General features: G+C 40.2%; 1 protein-coding gene across 1 annotated transcript in view; it reads left to right on the forward strand.

Annotated features, from left to right (window-relative positions):
* dyrk1b (dual-specificity tyrosine-(Y)-phosphorylation regulated kinase 1B) overlaps window positions 1-21,810 on the forward strand; it is a 30,298-nt gene extending 8,488 nt beyond the window's left edge. The window contains exons 5-12 of the mRNA XM_012855027.3: window positions 1,200-1,349; window positions 1,944-2,080; window positions 5,505-5,651; window positions 5,793-5,933; window positions 9,175-9,295; window positions 18,297-18,479; window positions 19,408-19,511; window positions 20,724-21,810. Of these exons, the coding sequence (XP_012710481.1) occupies window positions 1,200-1,349; window positions 1,944-2,080; window positions 5,505-5,651; window positions 5,793-5,933; window positions 9,175-9,295; window positions 18,297-18,479; window positions 19,408-19,511; window positions 20,724-21,239 (1,499 nt within the window). The 3' untranslated portion in view covers window positions 21,240-21,810. The remainder of the gene's footprint in view (window positions 1-1,199; window positions 1,350-1,943; window positions 2,081-5,504; window positions 5,652-5,792; window positions 5,934-9,174; window positions 9,296-18,296; window positions 18,480-19,407; window positions 19,512-20,723) is intronic.
* The last annotated feature ends 861 nt before the right edge of the window (window positions 21,811-22,671 follow it).

Consider the following 22,671-nt stretch of genomic DNA (forward strand, 5'->3'; position numbering starts at 1 on the left):
CTCCCCCAGATGCATAAAAGAGTTGGTGAGTCATTGTTGCTACAACCTCACTCAGGGGTCGGCACAAGTCATTACAACTTGAACTGAGACTTGGCTGTTTTTACACCACATGCCCTCCCAAGGTTCTAACCTGGGTCCCCTGCATCAAAAATGCATACCTTACCCTCTACACATACATAGAAATAAATAAAATCAGAGAATTGTCAGTGATTTCCTTTTACCATCATCGGTGTTCCACACAGAACATTTTTGATGGCTGACTTTAGCTTTGTAGTCTTCATTTTGATCTTTTTGAAAAAAAACAAGGGAGGGTGAACCTGGTGGACGTGTCCAGAGCCACCAGGTTTTGCTAAGAGTGGACACTGGCAGTATAGCAGCATTTTTACCTGCTTTATTGGCAAACAGCTTGGTGCATTGCTGCCATCTTGTGGTTGCAAGGCATTACAACAACATGGCTGTAAAAACCGGACCAGCCACTTAACAAAATTAATTAGTATTTACTAGTACTCTGCAATCTTTTGTTTGTCCTTTTCATCCTTCGGGCCTTTTAATCCGGAATTCTGCAGTACTTCCCAAATGGCCCCTCTTTTGAGTTAACCAGAAGAGTTTTTACCAGGAACACGAGGGCAGCCAGAAAGGAATATTTTCCTTAGAAGGACCTGCTGAATTACTAGGCAGAGGCAGACCAGGAATAATGTAGCAATCACTGGATAGTTGCTATGTAAAAGTAACAAATACATGTTATTGTTAATTTCTGGCAGGTTAAGACTTTTCTGTGAAGAAGAACAGAACTAAAGGATGAAATTAATTTAAGTATTATCTAAGAAAAGCAGCTTGATACATACAGCAAAAGGTCTTTCCATTTCTGCTGCCTCACACAATCTTCTGAAATCAAGTTTTCATGGAGCAGTTTTTTTCTAATCTTTTGGCACAGCTACAAAAGCTGGGTGGAACAATAAGCTAATTTAGTTCCCGCATAGTATATTACAGCATAGTCAAGCACCATGTCTCTTTTCTGCAATGTTTATATTGGGGAGTTTTTAATTGAAATGCCATTTGGAGGCAGCACTGGACCTTACAGGATTCTCATGATGTTTAACAGTACTGCCCCAACTGATCCTTATTTTTTTGTATCTCTTAACCTTCATCCTTGTCTCCCATCCATCTTTGTGTCTGTCTGTCAATCTGTCTCTGTGCAGTCCACCTGAAGCGTCACTTTATGTTTAGGAACCATCTGTGTTTGGTGTTTGAGTTGTTGAGCTACAACCTGTATGATCTCCTGAGAAACACCAACTTCAGAGGAGTTTCCCTCAACCTCACCAGGAAATTTGCACAGCAGCTCTGTACAGGTGGGTGGACAGAACCACAGTCAGCCATGTTCAGGCTACCAAGACCATATAAGCATTATGAAGTGAGCCAGTTGTCCGGCTGGTTCCGGATCAGTTCTCCACTTCGCCAGTTGGTGTTTGAATTTGTCCCTTCCCGATACCATTTTGTTTCTGTAGACAAACCACTTCGTAGCCGTGTACTGGTGAATTAATTATTGATATTTTGAGATAGTCATAACTGCGTAAATACAACATCTATCTTAGCTCAATTTTTGATCATTATCTGAAAACTGTGTGTATTACACTGTATTCCCTTTTATTTTAATTCTTACCCCATCAAATCTTATAAATTATGTTGATTAAACCAAAACAACTAAAAGCAAATGTCTGAAAAGGTTCAAAATGATGAAGGGGCCAATAATCACCACTCATATCTTACTGAGAACCCATAATGATAGTGTTTGGTGGTGATTGGCAGCTAGTATGATTTACAAAGAAATATTATGAGTGTCAAGGGAATCCTGGGAAGCTAGGCTGATCCATGGATGCATGAATACATAGATGAAGAGACAAGTCCTTGTAATAAATGTGCCTGATATTTTGTTTGGTATACAGCATTATTATTCCTGGCTACTCCAGAGCTGTCAATCATCCACTGCGACCTGAAACCAGAGAATATCCTTCTGTGTAACCCCAAAAGATCTGCAATCAAAATAGTTGACTTTGGATCCTCCTGCCAGCTGGGACAGAGGGTGAGCATTCTCCTCTGATAGAGGAATGTGTTGTGTTGGAAAAGTAGACTGAAGTGTTGTGAAAAATGATTGGTGACTTGGACTCAGATTTTCCAGAGATCTTTTTAAAGGTCTTTTGTTCATAGAACTCCAGCCTCCTGTATAAATGACCAGCTCAGTGATACTCAGTATTAGTAGCTATAATTAGTATGATTCCATTCAACAATTTAAAATGTCTGGACTAGAGAAGAAAAAAGTGCAAGTATTTGTCAGAGAGATCCAGTTCCTTCATCACTAGGAGTGCATGCAGAGTCATTGTAGCCTCATCAACTTAAAAATTTATTGTTCCATGATGCGTTTTTTTTTAAATAATTTTTTTCTGTTCCTAATAATCCTAAAAGTTCTAAAAAGAAAGCTGTCATTGCTTTGATCTATGTGGAACTTTTTTTGTAGGTGTTTAAGGTAAGTGTGGTTGCCATTAAGCTCCACTATTATCACTCTGACTGCTTCCCCCAGGTCTAATGAGACACTTCACCAAGCCTAAACTCCTTTCTGTCTGAGAGTTTAGGTGTGGCCTTGTCACTCTGGTACCTCAAGCAATCTCATTCACCTGCAGACTAGACCCGAACCCTTCTCTCATGTGACTACCATGAAATCATGAAAACTTTCTGAACATGAATATTAAATGAGACTGTGGCACAAGAGTTAGGGAGTGTTTCCTGTAACTGGCGGGTTGCCGGTTCAGTTCCCAGCTCTGACTGTCTCAGTTGTTGTGTCCTTGGGCAAGACACTTCACCCGCAATGCGTGCTGGCGGTGGACAGAGGCCCATTGGCACAAATTTATGGTAGCCTCACTTCTGTCACTGCCCCAGGGTAGCCGTCATAGCTCACCACCGTCAGGGTGTGAATGTGTGCATGAATGGGTGAATGACTGATTATAGTGTGAAGCCCTTTTGGGTCGTTGGACTTGATAAAGCGCTATACAAGTACAAGCCATTTTTAATTTTACACAAATTGTTTTACAACGATTGTTTACAATGGCAGGGCCATTGTAAATAATCTTGTTTTGCAAGCATGTTTCACAGCCCTTTGAATTCAGATCAACTCCCAGACAAAATGCTTGACATAAAAGTTTTTAAGACAGTTTTTAAAATAATTTCTTTAATTTCTTTTTGTGAAACAAAAAGGAGGAATGAAAATTGATTAATCGGGAGATTTTATTATGAAGCCACATCGCCCAGCCCTAAGCATATTTCTAACAATAATAGTTATTATTTAGGTATTCAATAAAATATCCACCTTATTCCTCATTCCTATGATGTTTTGCTTGAATTGTGAATGCAACCTCTGGATCAGGGCTACACAGTGGGATACAGGACTGTCTCAGAAAATTAGAATATTGTGATAAAGTTCTTTATTTTCTGTAATGCAATTAAAAAACATGAAATGTCATACATTCTGGATTCATTACAAATCAACTGAAATATCGCAAGCCTTTTATTGCTTTATTATCGCTGATTATGGCGTACAGCTGAAGAAAACTCAAAAATCCTATCTCAAAATATTAGAATATTTCCTCAGACCAAGTAAAAAAAAAATTATAACAGCAAAACGAAATCAAACATTTGAAAATGTCCATTAATGCACTCAGTACTTGGTTGGGAATCCTTTTGCACAGATTACTGCATCAATGCGGCGTGGCATGGAGGCAATCAGCCTGTGGCATTGCTGTGGTGTTATGGATGCCCAGGATGCTTCAATAGCGGCCTTTAGCTCATTTGCATTGTTGGGTCTGGTGTCTTTCAGCTTCTTCTTCAAATACCCCAGAAATTCTCTATGGGGTTCAGGTCAGGTGAATTGGCAGACCAATCAAGGACAGTAATGCCATGGTCAGTACACCAGTTACTGTGAGAATCTTATGTCGTCTCCTAACCACTACCATACTTGTGATTTAGTTTACTGAACCAAGCTGAGTGTTTTTCAAGGCTCAGGAAACCCTGCAGTGTTTCGAGTTAATTAGACGATTCAAGTGATTAGTTGAATAGCCTACTAGTATACTTTTTCACGATATTCTAATATTTTGAGATAGGATATTTGGGTTTCTTACGCTGTAAGCCATAATCAGCGATATTAAAACAGTAAAAGGCTTGCGATATTTCAGTTGATTTGTAATGAATCCAGAATGTATGACATTTCATGTTTTTTAATTGCATTTCAGAAAATAAAGAACTTTATCACAATATTCTAATTTTCTGAGACAGCCCTGTAGTTTTTAGCACTGTGCCATTGGTTTTCATTAGAACTCTTGCTGCAACATTTTGGATCAGCCGAAGGCTTCAAACTGCATTTTGTGGACTTCCTGATAGTAAAGAATTACACCAGCTCAGCCTTGAAGTAACAAATCCATAGACTAGTTTTTCAGCATCACTCCTGGACAAAATATTTCTAACTTTGTCAATATTCCAGAGGTGAAAAAAGGAAACTCTGGAAACCTGTTTAATATGGGATTTAAATGACATGTTCTGGTCAAAAATAACACCAAGGTTTTTTACTTTATTACCAGAGGCCAATTTAATACTTTCGAGATTAAGATTTTTTTTTAAATTTTTTTTTTTTGTGGAATCTGGTCCAAAAATGACAAACTGTCTTGTCAGAATTTAAAAGCGGGAAATTTAAACTCATCCAGGTTTTGATGTCATCAAGACATGCCAGTAGTTGAAGTAATGGATTGGATTCATCAGGATTTGTGGATAAATATAGATGAGTGTCATCAGTATAACAGTGGAAATTTACTTTTTTCTGAAACCTAAAATCCCACCTGATCTTCTCTCAGCAGTTTTGTTAATCCTTTCCAGAAGCCAATATTTCCTCTCTTGTGGCTAGTTGTAGTCTAGGTAATAGTTGGCTAAGGATATCACTCCTTCCAGACCTTTAGTTGACTTGCTCCTGAAGGGCTTTCAGGGATCATGTTAAAGTTTGATTATTTAGCTACATTCTTTTTCTGTTCCACATCTGTTGATAACTGATGGATAATAACCCACTGATCACAGTGGTGAGTGCATGTTAACCAGTTGAAGCCACAGGTAAAGATTAATCTGAGCACAGGTGTAGCTGTGAAAGGTACAGCAAGTACACAAGTCCAGACATTTGCAAGCTTCAAAAGGATGTCTTTGTAGGTCTGTTGTCATTGTAACAGACAAAAAATTCAAACTTTAGTTAAACTGTTACTCCATAAATACAGCTCGCTAGTTACCAAAACGAAAACCACTTTGCTGCAGCTTTCATAATGATAGCTGCTAACATAATCAATAAGGTGGATATGCCTGTGCAAATTCTCAAGGTGGATATATCTTGTTTATACCTAGCGTAACACCATTTATGTTTTTTGTCAAATTATCCATGTACCTTTGAACTCCCTTACCTAACTCCACTATGTTCTCCACAGATCTATCAGTACATACAGAGTAGATTTTACCGGTCTCCTGAGGTTCTTTTGGGAATGCCATATGACCTGGCTATCGACATGTGGTCCCTCGGGTGCATCCTTGTAGAGATGCACACAGGAGAGCCTCTCTTCAGTGGCTCCAATGAGGTAACCAGATTAAAACCAAGACGTAAATTATATGAACACTGTTTTCACTGTTTACATTGAATATGTTTCTGCAACATGACTGCACATTCACTATGCATTTCTATAATGACATTGACCATGTGTATTTGCCCATCTGAACAGGTTGATCAGATGAATAAGATAGTGGAGGTCTTGGGGGTTCCACCTAGCCACATGCTGGATGCAGCTCCTAAAGCCAGGAAGTATTTTGACAAGCTATCAGATGGCTTATGGACGGTGAAGAAGAACAAGGATGTCAAGAAGGTGAATATCCCTTGGTTTCCCTTTGCATCCAAAAGTCAGCCTTAGCAATCCTACGACTTGCTCCTCTGTAGTGTGACTCCATGTCACACAGACCGCCATCATGCTTCTCTCCGCTCCTATGTTTTCGTTTGAGAAGACAAAGAAGAATCTACTTGTTTGTACGTGCGCGAGGTTGGGGGAAATCGGCTGGTAGACGGTCGTAACTCCGCTTCAACAGCAGGACGCACTCACAATCGCTCACGATCACTCACGAGGGCCGACTGAATTTCAAACATGTTTGATTTTCAACCGACCGTCCGTTTCCTGATCGGGAGGTGGTCGTGAGAGGCAAATCGCCCCTCGTTACCCCCTGTATAATACACAACGCAGGACGCACGATCAAGCTGAAACCAGATCCAAAAAATTCACACACGACTGAAGAATCGGCCTGAACAGGGACAAAAACTCGTACAGTGTATGCCCGGCTCAAGGGGTATTGCGTCACTTCCTGTTTTTTTTTTTTGTTGTTTTTTTTTGGTGCGGTGTGAATTGTGGTTTGGTGTACCAGACTCTCAATTTTATCTTAAAGCTCTTTGCTGTGACATCTCTCTGTTTCTAATACATAAGCAAGTTTAAAACACATTCACTGTTGTTGCACTTCACATTTGGGAAATCCTTGTGTTTTACACGGTTTAGTTTTCTTGACGTGGTAAGAGGTCGCTAGACTAGCTTTAGCCTTACTATGGCTTCTTCACCTATCCTTCCGTTAGCTTCTCTGTCTCTGTTTAAGTCTTCCCCTCTCTCTTGCTCTCTTTGTCTGATGTTTAGTTATTGTTCTGCCTCTTTTAGTGATAATGGTACATGGAATAAATGTAGTGTTTTTGTAGCTTTGGCGACTTGCTGTTGAAAAACCGGCAGATAGCCGTCCACTTAGCTAGCGTGGAGCAAGAGATTAGCTTCACGTAGCAGTCCCTCAGCAGTATCCACGCAACTGGATAACCAGGCCGGCTGGGTGACAATACGTAGGAAGCATAGCTCTTGCCAGCTCCATAGTCAGAAACATGGTATTAGAGACACCAGGGACCATAGTCAAATGCCTGCCAGGGGCCAGAATGGGTAACATCAAATCCTACCTGAAACTGCTGGCTAAGGATTGGCGTAAATACAGTAAGATTGTTATTGACGCTGGCGGTAATGTCTCTAAAGCTGGTGTTGCTTCAGTGTGTAAGTTTGCTAAAGTTTTCTCTGCTCCCCTGCCTGATCTGACCAGTGATAACATGTTTAGCCGCATGTCATCATTCAACCACTGATTAAGCAACCAGTGTAGCTGGTAGTGTCCTGAAAACGACGTGGGGTACATTGAGAACTGGCAAACTTTCTGGGGAAAACCCGGTCTGATCTGGAGAGACACCATCCAGCCTATTTTGGATGGTGCAGCTCTTCTTTCTAGGAATCTGGCCAGATTTATTAGTTCTCCAAAATGCGGACAACCCATGAAGCAGGGTTGTAGTTTAACACACCTCTCTGCATCTTCTGTACTGTTACCTACCCATTACCCTATTGAGACAGTGTCTTTCCCATGGTCAAAACTAAACAGATTAAAAACTAAAAGGAGCAAATCATAAAAATCTCATAAAAATGAATACTACTCAACTTGAAACAAAAAATAAAACAGTTAAATGTGGTTTATTAAATTTAAGGTCTCTCCCTCCAAAGACTCTGTTAGGTAATGAATTAATTTCTGATAATCAGATTTATTTTGTCTCACAGAAACCTAGCTGCAAGAGGACTACATTAGTATAAATGAGTCAGTTCCTTCTAATTATTCAAATTTCCACATTCCCAGAACTACAGGATGAGGAGGAGGAGTAGCAACCATCTTTCACAGTGATTTATTAATTTAGTCCCGGGCCAATTAATACCTACAATTCTTTTGAACATTTAACCGTCAGTTTCCCTTATCCAAACTGCAAAGCAATAAAACCTGTTTGTTGTTTTGTATCGTCCACCTGGCCCTTATTCTCAGTTCTTAGGTGAGTTCTCAGACTTCTGGAGGCAGATCATCTGCAGTTACCCTCTAACATAGAAAGGATTCCTGGATCAATTTGTGTTTCTGTGCTTTTCGTGTCTCTGCTCTGTCTTCTCTAATCCCCAGTCGGTCAAGACAGATGACTGTTCACACTGAGCCTGGTTTTGCTGGAGGTTTTCCTCCCTGTTAAAGGGGAGTTTTCCTCTCCACTCTCGGTTTGTGCATGCTCAGCATGAGGGATTGCTGCAAAGCCATCGACAATGTAGATGACCACTGTGACTCTACACTCTTTCTTGAGGAGTAAACGTTGCTTGCCAAGACTTGATAAAATCTGCTGTACTTCCTTAGATAGGAAACTTTTTGACCAATCTGTAGGATTTGATTGAATTTGACTTTGTAAAGTACCTTGAGATGACATGTGTTTGGCGCTAAATAAATAAAATTGAATTGTTTTATGATATGGAAAAAAACCTGAATAGCTACAATGTTGAGCAAAATTCCAAAAAGAAAATGCTTTATCTCACATTTTCCAGAAATTTTTACACATCTTGCTTAGTTTTTGTTCCACCATCACCTTACAGCTTTGTATCAAGCAAAAAGATTGATACACACCCTTCCAAGTCCCGACCTGGAGAGGCCAAACCACCTTTTTCTTGTCAACATTAGGGGTGTAGCTAATTTTGAATAGTATTAATATCATTTCAGCTATAAAACTTGCTGTAACCAGGGGGCTCCAACTCCAGTCCTTGAAAACCAACATCCTGCAAAGTTTACATGCACCCCTGCTCCTACACACCTGAATCAAATGTGTAAATGTCTGAAGTTTAGCAGAGGCCTGGTGGCCGGCCAGTTGGTTGATTTAGTGAGTATCAAGGATTGGATTTGAAAAACCTGGCAGAATGACAATGCTTGAAGTACACATTCTGGACTTGCTGGCAGTGGTCTTCTCCTCTATAATAACAGGCAAACTTTAATGTGACCATTCAGCCAAGAGTTTCTACAAAAGTTGTGTTGTAACCTCCTGCTTCCAGATCCTGATGTAAAAAATCAAGTGCTTTAAAAATATCCTTGCCATTTTTCAGATTTGTCAACAGTGGATGAATTATGGATCACGTTTGGAATTAACTGCACCATCTGTATCTAGATAACAAGCTCTTCATCATCTAGATGTTTAAAATTAAGTTGTTTGTAAATATAAATTATGATTACTGGATGTGTCTCTGTGTGCTCTAGGAATACAAGCCCCCAGCTACACGGCGTCTTCATGAGATTTTAGGTGTAGAGACTGGGGGCCCAGGGGGGCGGAGGGCAGGGGAGCCAGGGCATGCCCCCTGTGACTACCTGAAGTTTAAAGGTAGGTCATCACATTGTACTGGTGCATTCAAAATGAACTTTGAGTTTCAGGCACAGAAGTCTTTCAATAACTAAATGTAAAAAATAATGTACTCTGGAGTCTTTGAAGTTATAGAGCTGTTTCACACAAGTAAGCCAGTCCTGAGTGCAATGAACAGAAACGGAGGACCCACAATTCAGCCAGACAAGACAGGTAGTGTTTATTTAATGGTAAACTGCTGCAGTAAGCAGGGAAATCGTAAACAGGCAGGCAATGGGTCAGAACCGTGATGACAGAGGCAGGCAGGATGATGGGTGGGATAAACCAGAGTCAGAGCCGGGTGATCAGAAATCCAAAGACAGTCCAAATCATAATCCGAGGGCAGAGTCAGGGCACAGATACAGATCCAGTAACAGCCAGAAAATCAGGTCTGACAGGGGTAGGGCAGGCTCAGAGAATCAAGAGACAGAAAACAGGTCAGGTAACAGGCAGATAATCAGGTCAGACAGGGGTAAGGCAACGCTCAGAGAATCAGGAGAAGCGGGTCAGATCACAGGCAGGCAGACAGAAAACGCTGGATTAGACTCATAGATGGCTCATTAAAATCTGGCACTAGTGACTGGTCTGAAGGCTGGTTATATAGTGAGACCTGCTGGTGGATCTGATGAGAGTTGATGAGAGCGGGGCAGAGTTGCACAGGTGTGTCAGGTGAAGGATCAGACTAGAGATCATGACACTGAGATGCTTTAGAGATGTCCTCAGAAGGCAGACTAGGACAACATTCAATCTCAAGCTCAAGATTGCCGGTGTGCTGCAGCTGTGGAGGAGGAGCTGCAGTGCAGCAGAGAGCAAGGAGGCTAAGTCCATGGTTTTCTCAGAACTCCTTACTGCAGCTTTTAGACAAAAATTATTTACACCCCTAGTGGATTTAGATTTAAAAAATATTTTTATACAATCAAGTTTGTTTCTGATATGAATGAGAAATTCATCTCTCTAAGGATTTACTGTCATACACTTTTCCTGTATGACAGTTTGATGAACATAATGCTTAGAATTAGATTCTTCATAAAATGAAGAACATTTCTTTGCACAGTCATCTCTAGAGGTTCTAGAAGGGTCCCTAGAACAGAGCCGGCCTTCTTCATCAGCTTGTTGAGCTTATTTAGGTCTATTGTTCTGATGCTGCAACCCCAACAGATGATGGCAGAGGAAATTACACTCTCCACAACAGCCTCATAGAAAATCTGCAGGATCTCGCTGCAAACCCTGACGGACATAAGCTTCCTCAGGAAGTACAGTCTGCTCTGTCCCTTCTTGTAGACAGCTTCACAGTTGTGTCTCCAGTCCAATTTGTTGTCCAGATGAATACTGAGGTATTTATAGTTCTCTACCACCTCCACTTCTTCTCCCAGGATGGTAATAGTGTTGAACCCATTCCTGTTTCTCCTGAAATCTACAATCCTCTCCCTTGTTTTATCCACATTCACAATGAGATGATTGCTTCCACACCATGCCATAAAGTGGGCCTCCAGCTCCATGTACTCAGCATCCTGTCCATTTCTGATGCGTCCAACTAGTGCAAAGTCATCTGAGTTTTTCTGCAAATGACAAGAGTTTGTCTTGTATTGGAAGTCTGGGGTTTAAAGATTGAGAAGGAATGGTAAGAGTACAGTCCGCTGTGGTGCTCCTATGCTGCTGACTACCTGGTTAGACCCACAACTCTTGAGTCTCACAAACTGTGGTCTGTTTTTCAGGTCTCTGATCCAGGCGATTTTTGAGACCTCCACCTGAGTCTTCTGGAGTTTCTGACAAAACAAATCAGACTGAATTGTGTTAAATGCACAGGAGAAATCAAATAACATGATCACCACAGTGTTGTCTGCTTTGTCTAAATGACAGTGGGTTTGTTGAAGAAGGTCTATGATGGCATCTTCAACTTCAACTCCATGCAATAGGCAAACTTCAGGGGGTCCTGATAGCTGCTTGTTTGCTTCCTCAGGTGGGCCAACAGGAGTCTTTCTAGGACCTTCATGATGTGGGATGTCAGGGCAACAGTTCTATAGTCATTGTGGGCTGATGGGTGAGTTTTCTTTGGTACCGGAAAGATGCAGGTCTTCCAAAACACTGGAACCTTCGCCTTGGTCATGCTAAGGTTGAAGAGGTGCTGTAGAATCCCAGAGAGCTGCTCTTCACAGGCCTTTAGGAGTCTGGGGTACACACCATCTGGACCTGCAGCCTTATTCTGGTTCAGTCTTGCCAGCTGCCTCCTCTCCTGACTTCTAGAGACTGAAAAGTGGAAGGGGGAGGCAAAGGAGAAGCACAGTCATCTGATTTGGTTGAGAACAAACATGCAGAAGCAGAAGGATCCATGGCTGAGGTGGAAGATAAAACATCTGAGGTATAACAGGGAGGTTTGTGTCAACTGAGGGTGTTATCATTGTTTGACTGTGGGCAGGAGAGAAGGGTGCCTAGCTTGTTACAGAACTGAACCTACTGAAGAATGTGTGCAGCTCAGTGGCTCTCTCCAGACTTCCATCTGTCCGGTCCTCCTCCTGCTTGAAGCCTATGATCTTCTTCATCCCTGACCACAAAGGCCATATACTTTTGTGCTGGATCTTGACAAAGAGGCTTATATTCTGAGTAGGGAAAAACAAGATTCTGTTTTGATCTGCCAAGAGAAGGTCTTGTTTTAGAGATGTACGAGTCCTTGACATTTGCATAAAACAAGTCCAGAGTTTTGTTTTCTCTAGTAGAGCAGGGAGAAAACAGTTGAAAAGTTGGAAGTGTAGCAGAGAGTGAGGCATGATTAAAATCACCAGATATTGCCACAAACACATTGGGATGTTGTGTCTGTAGCTTAGCAACAACTGACCTGATGACATCACATGCAGTATCAGCAACAGCAGTTTGTGAAACGTAGATTCAAGACTAGACTGGGACCAAAAAAAGGCCCTAACATTTTTTGGTCATGGTGGCCCACCATGTGCAGAGACACAACATACCAAAGGATACATGGACACATAAAGCCCAGTAGCCTACATGGAAGACAGTCAACTTGTTAAAATTATATGCCCTTTCACCACACAGCTTTGATTCTGGCAGAAATCATCCAACTTGGTTCCCATGGATCTGACACTGTCCATAATAATCAATGGAAGACATGATTTAAAGTTCCTCCTCTCTTCTTGCTCCTGCTCTGTATCCTCTGCACCTCCTTTTCAGCTCATCTGGGATTTGGGGATGTAGTTGAAGTCTTATTTCAGCTTTTGAGATTTTAATAAGATGCTCCCAGTTGTACAAACTCAACTGGTTGCTATGGTTACACATTATAACAAATGACCTAAAAGAAAATGTAAAAAATAACAACAATCCTTCAAGAAACACAGCATCTAACACCAGTGATTAAATAATTTCCCTCTGGGATTATGAAAGTATTTCTGACTGATTCTGATTCTGTGATGACTTGATCCACAAAAGGGAGGAATTCAAGTTCCTTACAAAGAATTATTGAATAAAAACAACAGAGCTACTCCAACATGCAGCTACTTTGAGCAGCGGAATTCTAGATTTCTCTGACATTTCGCAGCATGGCTGCAGCACATTGTCAATCTTTATTTCTTTTTTTTTTTGCGTTTTCAGTGACATAACAAAGTCAAGAAATGACATTTTGAGAGTCAAAACAGTCCTTATGGAGGACCAAGTCTTCCATATTTAAAAATAAATACAGAAATAAATAAATGCTCAATAAATAAATAAGCATACAATTAATTGCCACCAAAAATACAATAAACAAATAAATGTAGGTAGAAATTAAATTATACAGTGAGTCCAAAATGTATATATCTCTTTTAATTAGCTTCTTTATTTGCTCACCTTTGTAATAATTACCTTATTTATTTATTGTCTGTTATAATCTTCAACTTTATTTATTAATCACTTATTTTTTTAAGTATTTATTTATGCGCATGTTATAATATTTTTCCCCACACTAAAGCATTGTTTAGTAATGTCAAACTCAGCAGGCAGACGTTCAGTGTCCGACCTCTTAAGGGAAGCTGCTAATAGACTGGAAGAATTAGAACGCTGTACATTTGGGATCTGAAGTGTTTTTCAGTGGTTTCAGATTCGGCTTTTCCAGATCAATAACTCATCGGCGGATGATTTATTCTACAAAACAGACACCTCTCCGCAACCACAGCAAGGCAGACAGTGAGCTACAACCATAGTTTTCTCAAAACTAGTCTCCGACCGCGCTGGGTGAATTACATTGGACCCTATGCAGAGCTTGCTTGATAAGAAAATATTGTAGTTGATTATAAAAGTAATATAATATGAATTATCAGATTCACATCCTGGCAATAAAAAAACACTACAGATTATCATTATTCTATCCATGTTGGTCTAATTTGTGAATAAGGCGGAGTTTCATCAAGCCGGTCCAACATTTTCCCCTCAGCTGCAACACTTGGGCTTTAGAAACAAAAATCAAAAACTTGACTTTTGTTTCTAAAGCACTCTTTAGAAACAAAAATCAGTAAATTCCGTATCTCGTGACCACCTATGACAAAAGTAATCTAAAATCATGCCACTAGATAACATCTGTAAGGCACACTTGTTTTTATTCCATTTTAAGCTATTTTCAAGTTTTAAGATTTTTTTCAAAGACAAAAGTTGGCTGAAGTAGTAGAACAATTTCACAAAGAATTTGAGTGAGTGGGTCACATGACCTGGAAGCTATTGAAGAAATATCAATTATTTTCATTAGAAAAAATCTTTAAAAATAAACAAAGGCTTACAATGGAATAAAAATGAGTGTGCCCCATCTGACTAAAGTAGTAGAACAATTTGACATAGATTTGGAGTCACACGACTTGGAAGCTAATAATAATAATAATTAATAATTGAACTTTATTGATCTCACAATGGAGAAATTCACTTCTGCAACTTAACCCATCCCCTTGGGGAGCAGTGGGCTGCCACTGTGCGGCGCATGGGGAGCAATCGGGGGTTAAGAGTGCAGGCAGTGGGGATCGAACCGGGTACTTGCAACCTTCTCAGAGTGCAAGCTCATTGGTCTAACCACTAGGCCAACACCTCCTATTGAAGAAATATAAATTATTTTTATGATAAAAAAAGTCTTTAAAAATAAACAAAGGCTTAAAATGGAATAAAAACCAGTGTGCCTCATCAGGCTAATGTAGTAGAAGAATTTCACAAAGAATTTGAGTGAGTGGGTCACATGACCTGGAAGCTATTGAAGAAAAGTCCCAATTTTTGTCTTATATCTTTAAAAATTGAAAATAGCTTAAAATTGAATAAAAACAAGTGTGCCTTACAGATTTTATCTATTGGCATCAATTTATATTAGTTTCATCTTAGCTGGTCACAAGATAAGGAATTTATTGATTTTTGTTTATCAAGAGTGCTTGGTTCAAACATTTTTTTGACGATCCCTAACTGCACCACTGCGTGTGGAAGGAGGGAGCAGCTGAGAGACGCTGGCCGAAATCGGAGTCCCTCAACCGGATCAACCATGAACTAGATCCCGCTGACTCCGTGGAGCTTGAATGTCTAATATCCAACTTCAAACCAACTTCACCGCGGTTGATCCAGCTGATAAACAGTGGGGAAAATGCATAAAAATAAAGACTGTAAAGGGCTCCTTTAGAGGGAAGAGAAAAAATAATGGGTCTGAGCTGAAGCCCCTGATTTTACAAGTTCCTTAAAAAGTCCGCACTTAAATTACATGTAATGTAATTTTGCGCACCTGAATTCAAGCGCAAGGCAGCAGCCCACCAAAGCACCGCTGGTTCTGGGTCGTTAAATACAAAAGAGCATGAAACACAGCTACTGACTCTCCTATTGATTTTAATTGGGACATTTTGGTACGAGTGGACAGACATTAAACGTAGTGATTCACGTTTTGAAGGCTGGCCGCTGATAAAAGCCCCTGGCTCCAAGGGAAGGGAGGAGAGAGGAGCAGAAAGCATTCAAGCACAGACACAGCGCACGTAATTAAGAAAATGCAGGTTTAATAAGAATAAAACTTATAAACAGACTAATTGGCGTTTTAGAATGCACCTGGTTAGCAAAACTGTTTTCTGATGCAGCGTGAAGCCATGACTGGTTCTGAATGAAGGCTTTATCTGGGAGCCGCTCAAAAAAATCATGACTCTGATTGCCCTTTCTGCTGCTCTGTTACGTGCAGCAGAAATAAGATGTGAGAGAAGCTGAACCAGCTCCGCAGAAGGCCAGTCTAGACTGAGCTCTGGATGGACAGAACTGTGAACGGATCATCCACAGCCCAGATGGGCTTTGTTATTTTTATGTTATTTTTTATTTATTTGGCACAAAGATTTACTCGCCATGTGGCAGCTAGCCTTCTGAAATTCACTCGCCAAACAGGAAATTTACTCGCATTTGGCGTCTGGTGAGTGTTAATTTCGGACCCTGTGTACAGCGTTCTAATTCTTCCAGTCTATTAGCAGCTTCCCTTAAGAGGTCGGACACTGAACGTCTGCCTACTGAGTTTGACATTACTAAACAATGCTTTAGTGCGGGGAAAAGCAATGTAGATTTGACCGATGCAGTAAAATGCTAACCAACCAATGGGCAGAAGTTGAGCCCTTAAGACACAGCCCCTCCTCATTTGCATAATGAGGCAGAAATGCATACAGAAATGTAAAAAGGACAGGCAGAAATGTAAAAACAACAGGCAGAAATAAATAGCATCACAGAAATATATAGGGTAAAAAATACGAAGGAAGAATAACACAGACAAAAATATTATAACATGCGCATAAATAAATACTCCATGCAGTCTTAAGTATAACAAATAAAAATAAAAGAGAAAGAAGAAAGAAAAAAAGAAATAAATACAAATAAAGAATTAAACCAGCTAAGGAATAACTAGGAGCAAGAATTACAAAACAAAACAACAACAACCAATACACAGAACCCCCCAGGGTCTTAGGTCTCTGCAACAGCTCCTTTTGCAAACGACGGAACTTCCTCTTCCATATAAACTCAGTTATTAATTTGTCTAATTTGTGAAAAAAAAGACTGAGGGAGAAAGACGGGTATGCACTGGAAGAGTATGCACTGTTCATCTTAACCAAATTAACCTTGGCCACAAGGAAAAGAGGCAACAGTGACCACCATTGGAATTCCTTCTGTGTTTGATCTAGCAAAGCTGCAAAATTATATTTGAACAAATCTTCAAATCGCTCTCTAATCTGGATACCAAGATATTTAAAGCCAGATGGAACAATTTTGAATGGGAAACCTTGAGCAGCATTTTGGGCCCATTGATTTAAAGGGAACAGCTCACTCTTGTCCAAATTTAGTTTATAGCCTGAAATCTGACCAAAGGAACTAAGGATGTCGAGAGCAGCTGGAACTGAGTCAGATAAATTAGACACATATAGTAATAAATCATCAGCATTGAGGGAGACCTTCTTTTCAAAACCATATTTTGTTATTCCAGTGATGCGTGGCTCTGAACAAAGCGCAATAGCCAGAGGTTCAATAGCAACAGCAGAGGGCAGCCCTGACAAGTTAAGCCCTGACAAAAGGGAAATAATCTGAATGAGTGTCATTAGTTCTGACTGAAGCCACAGGGGATGAATAGAGCAATTAATCCAAGAATTTAACTTCTGGCCAAACTAAATGTCTTCAAAGCATAAAAAAAGGTAATTCCACTCCACTCGGTCAAAAGCCTTCTCCGCATCTAGTGAAATTACAGTTGCTGGCTTTATAGACGTAGAGGGATTATAAACAACATTAAGAAATCATCTGTGATTAAAGAACCCATGTGTGTTCCGGACAAACCTTGTCTGATCAGAGGAGATAATCAAAGGCAAATCTGATTCCAGTCGCAAAGATAATAATTTGGACAGAAGTTTTACGTCTACAGATTAAAGACTAATAGGCGGTAGCTTAAGCAGGACAGAGGGTCCTTATTCTTCATTAAGAGTAATGATCTGGAGACCTGATTTACAGTCTGAGGTCATTTAGAAAGGGTAAGAGATCCATTGAATATTTCGATCAAAACTGGTGTAAATTTATCAAATAAAGGTCTTGTAAAAATAATGCCGGAAAACCGTCCAGGCCTGGACATTTTCCAGACTGCATGGAAAATGTTACCCGCTTAAGATCATCCACGGTGATTGGACTCTCTAACCGCTCAGCAGTATCACCGTCTACCATAACCAACTCCAGGGAGTCAGCATATCGGCAATTTTGAGACTGAACGACAGTAGCAGTGTTTGGGTGGTGGCAGTATGTAAGAGTGTGATTGACATTGCCTCTGATTGGTTGTTTCTGACAGGGAGCGATGTATTTCTGCAAATGGCAGTAGGATCACTGGGAGGAGCCAGCGGAGCTTTATTTTATTTTTATTTATTTATTTTTTTTGGATTATTTGTCTCATATTATACTGTAAGGACATAGTGACAGTGTTAACAAATATGTAAAAAATATATATTTTACAAAAGTTACCTACTGCAGCTTTAAGAGAGACCAGTAAATTTAACAGTCGTGTGTTTGCACTGTAGGAAGAAGGTGGAGTGCCCAAAGAGAACCTATCCATGGATGGGAACACATGCAAAATCCATGCAGAAAGACCCTGGCCAATATTTGAAACCTACTTAGTACTGATGTTTCTCCAGGAAAATTGTCAGGCTGACACAAGAACTGCTGCTGAAAAAAGAACCCAACAAAAGAATGGCCCCTTTTTAGGCTATCTTGATCGGATAAAATTGTGTCCACTAAATATGAGATAACATGAAGCGTCCAAGTTATGCTCCCATTTGCTTCACTACAAGCAACACAGAAACTAAATCAGTTCATTAATATGTACATAAGCTTAAACTATGAAGTTCCATCTGATTTGATTTTCAAATGTATATAATAAACGGTGGGCCTCTTTATCTGTCAGAATGCTTATTAAAGTAAAAAAATTGTATTCTTATTTTCAAACGGAAAAGGCATGTATATCATGGTGACATTTTTCTTCTTTCAGATTTGATCTTGCGCATGCTGGACTATGACCCTAAGAGCCGAATCACACCATTTTACGCCCTGCAGCACAATTTCTTTAAGAAAACGACAGATGAAGGAACCAACACAAGCTCATCTACATCCACCTCTCCTGCCATGGACCACTCACATTCAACATCCACTACTAGCTCTGTTTCTAGCTCTGGTAAAAGTCAGCATTCTCTGCATGCTCTGCTCTGTCTGTCTGCAGTTCTTGAGTTTGGTGCCTTAAATTGAATGGCAGTAATATCTGTGCTAAAGCAGGTGAGTCTGCTATCCTTAAATCACTTAAAATCCACATTTAACAATGTGATCCTGTAAGAGCTAACAATTGGATTCAGAATTATACATTCAGGGAAAAAAAAGCTTTTCCTTTGTGGAACTATTCCTTGTTTTGTCAACCAGTTTGAACTCTTACCAAGTTAGGACCTTTTTGCTGATGGTCTTTTCAAATGCAGTTGTGTCATTCACAAGGATTTCTGACAAAGCTGCTGCGCCCAAAGCCAAACCAACACAAACATGGCAGCGCAGGAGGACACGTGTGTATCACATCTGTGTGGTCAGAATCCACAATTTCTTCTTTGAAAGAAGAACAACAAGAAGTGCCTTGACTAGCTTGTCTTGTTGGGGTTACTCATAATTCCTGCTCCTTACATTTTTATTCGATACCGTGATTGGCTAAAACCAAACTTTGGTAGGTGGGCACTAGGTGTCGCTTCGCCCAATCAGCTCAGAAAGTTCTGCTGAATTTCCCTCCTTTCTCCAAATGGACTCAGTAGGAGCAGTCCCAGATGAATAATGTACAGAACGGAGAGTTCTCAAATTATCAATCTGGCTGGCCAGGTTAGGATTAGGGCGTCTTAAAACTGTTGTCCAAGACAGAGGGCCTTGTTTTGTAAATTCACAGCTGTTTGGGATATGGCCGACCCTACTCTTGTTGGTCAGAGGGCTCAGAAGGGACCTGTATTCCCTGGTTTATGGTGAAAATGTTTTCTGAGAGAGGCTACTGTCATTTTTCTAAAAAGGTTTCCAATCAGCCAAAGTGAACAAATCAATGAAAGAAACCCAAGTATGACACTGATATTTGTTTTCAGGTGGCTCCAGTGGTTCTTCCAATGACAACCGTAACTACCGTTACAGCAACCGCTACTACAACTCTGCTGTCACCCACTCAGACTATGAGATGACCAGTCCTCAGGTACACACTGTGCCCTCACACTCCCTGAAACCTCTATGAAACCAAGACAGTGTGTCTTGATTTATTGGGCCTCTCGGCAGGAAAAAGATGTAGGCCACAGCTATAATTAGCTAAAAAAGCCAATCCTCATCCGCTATCCTCACACAGCACAGTTCTACCAGAACTTCCTTTAACTGGAGCAAACTATTATTCAGCTACTGACTGATTTTCTTGAACTACTATTGTAAACATCAAAGAGAGTTTTACACTCATGATGTGCTGTAACAACTAAAAGAAATTTCCACTTTAAATGGTTTCTCCTGAATGTCAAAAAGCTCTTGGAATAAACTGAAAACATCATCTCAGCTAGAGAAGTAACAATATGAAATTTCAGTATCATGATTTTTAACCTATTTTTATTAACATATTTTCCTTATATCATATATTTAATGTTACTATAGTCTCTTATTTCTTATTTTTGTTATTAGATTTACCCTTTTTTCCTTTTTTGTCTCTCCATTTGTTGCTGTTACACTTCAGTCTCCCCAATAAGAGACAATAAAGGATATTGCTATTCTATTATATGCTAATTCATTGCAGTCACCCATATTATCACTGTTTTGTTAAAAAGTATGCTAAAAATATGATTACTAAGTGTAAAACTAGCAGCATAAATGCTATCAGCCTTATTATTATTATTATTAGTCATACAAATAGTAGCCGTAGTATTTATTGTACTAATCTATGTTTTACAAACAAAAGAACATGTGACCTGTTTTAATCAGTTTTAAGGTACAGTATGTTATCTAAGGCACAGAGTGCAGTACTTATTGTGAAGGTTTGCAGAAAGTCTTGTTTGTCTGCTGTATTGCTGATTATTAAAAATAGATATTCTATAAACTGCTTTAGGCACTAAGGCATTATTTTGGCTTTCTACGGAGTACAAAACACCTGTGGCTTCAATGCAGTCCAGCAATAGTTCTTCTGATATAAGTTCCAAAATACAACTACCTTCCTTATAGGGGTTGAATAGGGAAAAAATAGTTTATTATCAGGGTTATTGTTTAAAGCTTATGGTTTTAATGATAATTTCATTTTAAATTAGTATTTTTAACTGTCAAAATTTTTGTCACAGTAATTAAAACAGAAAATAGTTTCAACTCTAGTCTGAACGATGTCTCACCCCTTTGGTTTTGCTCCATTTTGCCCCTCAATCCCCTCACCTCCCAACAGGCTCCATCCCAACAGCAGATGAGGATGTGGCCAGGCAGTGATGGTGGAAGTGGGGTTCAGGACCCAGCATACACCCAGTTGCTGCTCCACAAACCAGCTGCAACCCAACAACACCAGCGGCACTTTTTGGATCCGCCCCACCACCCACACCCGACTTACTCTCACCATGGAAACGGTGGGCGTGGACTACGGCAGGGCGGACAGACAGGCATGGGTGGAGGCGGGGGTCAGCAGGGATCCTCTCCCCAGATGAGTGACAGCATGGATGTGGGCGTGTCCCTAGGGCTGCACCACCTGGGGGCGGTGTCTTCCATGGAGGCCTCTCAGTTTGGCTCTGCATCTCTGCCCCTCGCTTTGCCAATCGGACTGTCTGCCTTCCGGACTCGGACGGCCCCCACCGCCCCAGGGCCACAAGCCCCGCCCCCAGAGGACTACTACCCTGCCTCCAACAACAATAACCCCTCTGCGGGGGCCAGAGGGAGGCCAGACTCAGACGAAGGGCCAGCCAACTCTTGATAAAACCTGAACCATGCCCTAAAGCCATACAATTTTAACTACAACTACTACAATTACACACATACAGCCAGAGTTCAGAGACAAACAGGTGAATTTTGAGCTGGAGGAGACAATTTCTTCTGCATGAGAGGAGGAGAAAGGAGGAGAAGGATGCTGGGAATACTTTTCCTTTTATCCTGTTTTTGTTGTCGTTATGACTGCAATTTGAAAGGAAGGATTGACGTGTGTTTTAACAGATATTCTTGATTAATATTATTTGATTTTTCCAAGGTTTGAGGAGTTGTGTGTTCTGTTTTGTTGTTTAAGTCTGGAGAGGCGCAGGAGGATGAAGAGGGGCCTTGTTTTGCCACTCTGCTCCACACTGAGGCTGGAGCATTGTTTTTCACACAATTCTGTATTCAGATGTACATACCCTGTACATCAGCAGCCTTAACACACACACACACACACACACACACACACACACACACACACACACACACACACACACACACACACACACACACACACACCTGTTTCTATCATCTGGAAAATGCCCCACCTGGAGACCATAAACATCCTTGCATTATAAGACACTTGAATTTGATGTCATTATGCAAACGTGTATCATATATATATATATATATATATATATATATATGTATATATGTGTGTGTGTGTACATATATGTGTACATATATGTGTACATATATGTGTGTATATATATATATATATATATATATATGTATATATATATATGTATGTATGTATGTATGTATATATATATATATATATATATATATATATATATATATATATATATATATGTATGTATGTGTGTGTATGTATGTATGTATGTATGTATGTATGTATGTGAGTGTGTGTGTATGTGTGTGTGCATTGTCAGTGCGTGCATCAGGATAGAAGTTGGTTTTTGAGAGAGAAATGCCCGACATAAGTTGTTCAGGACTCAGTTTGTTGCCGTCAGCTTGACCTTGTGGCTCGGCCTGGCGGAGGCTAAGGTGGAGGTGGGTGGAGAAAGTGACAGGACAGTGATGCCTTGCCAACATTCAAATGGATCTCCTTCTTCTCCTGTTGTGTTTCTCCTCCAGACAGCTCCTCCTCTCTGTGCTGCTAATCACCATGACAACTGGTCTGGATTGCTGCTAAAGATCCAACACAGATCAATAAATAAATGAAATAAAAACAAATAGAAACAGAAATGAAAAACTTTTTAACCCTTGTGCTTAAGAAAAAAAGGATAAAATAAGAACCACTGCATCTCAATGTATTTATTACTATTTAACAAGAAAAACAAACTGAAAGTAACATTTTTTTCTGCTCTTCTTTGTTTGGTTGCCTTCTTTCTGCAGGTAAGCTCTGATTGGCTATTGTAACAGTGACAGTAACTGGTGACATGGGAATGTCACTAGTTGTGGGGGCTGGGAGAAGG

This window comes from Fundulus heteroclitus, unplaced genomic scaffold, assembly GCF_011125445.2.
Source record: "Fundulus heteroclitus isolate FHET01 unplaced genomic scaffold, MU-UCD_Fhet_4.1 scaffold_61, whole genome shotgun sequence".
In the NCBI taxonomy this organism is placed as follows: domain Eukaryota; kingdom Metazoa; phylum Chordata; class Actinopteri; order Cyprinodontiformes; family Fundulidae; genus Fundulus; species Fundulus heteroclitus.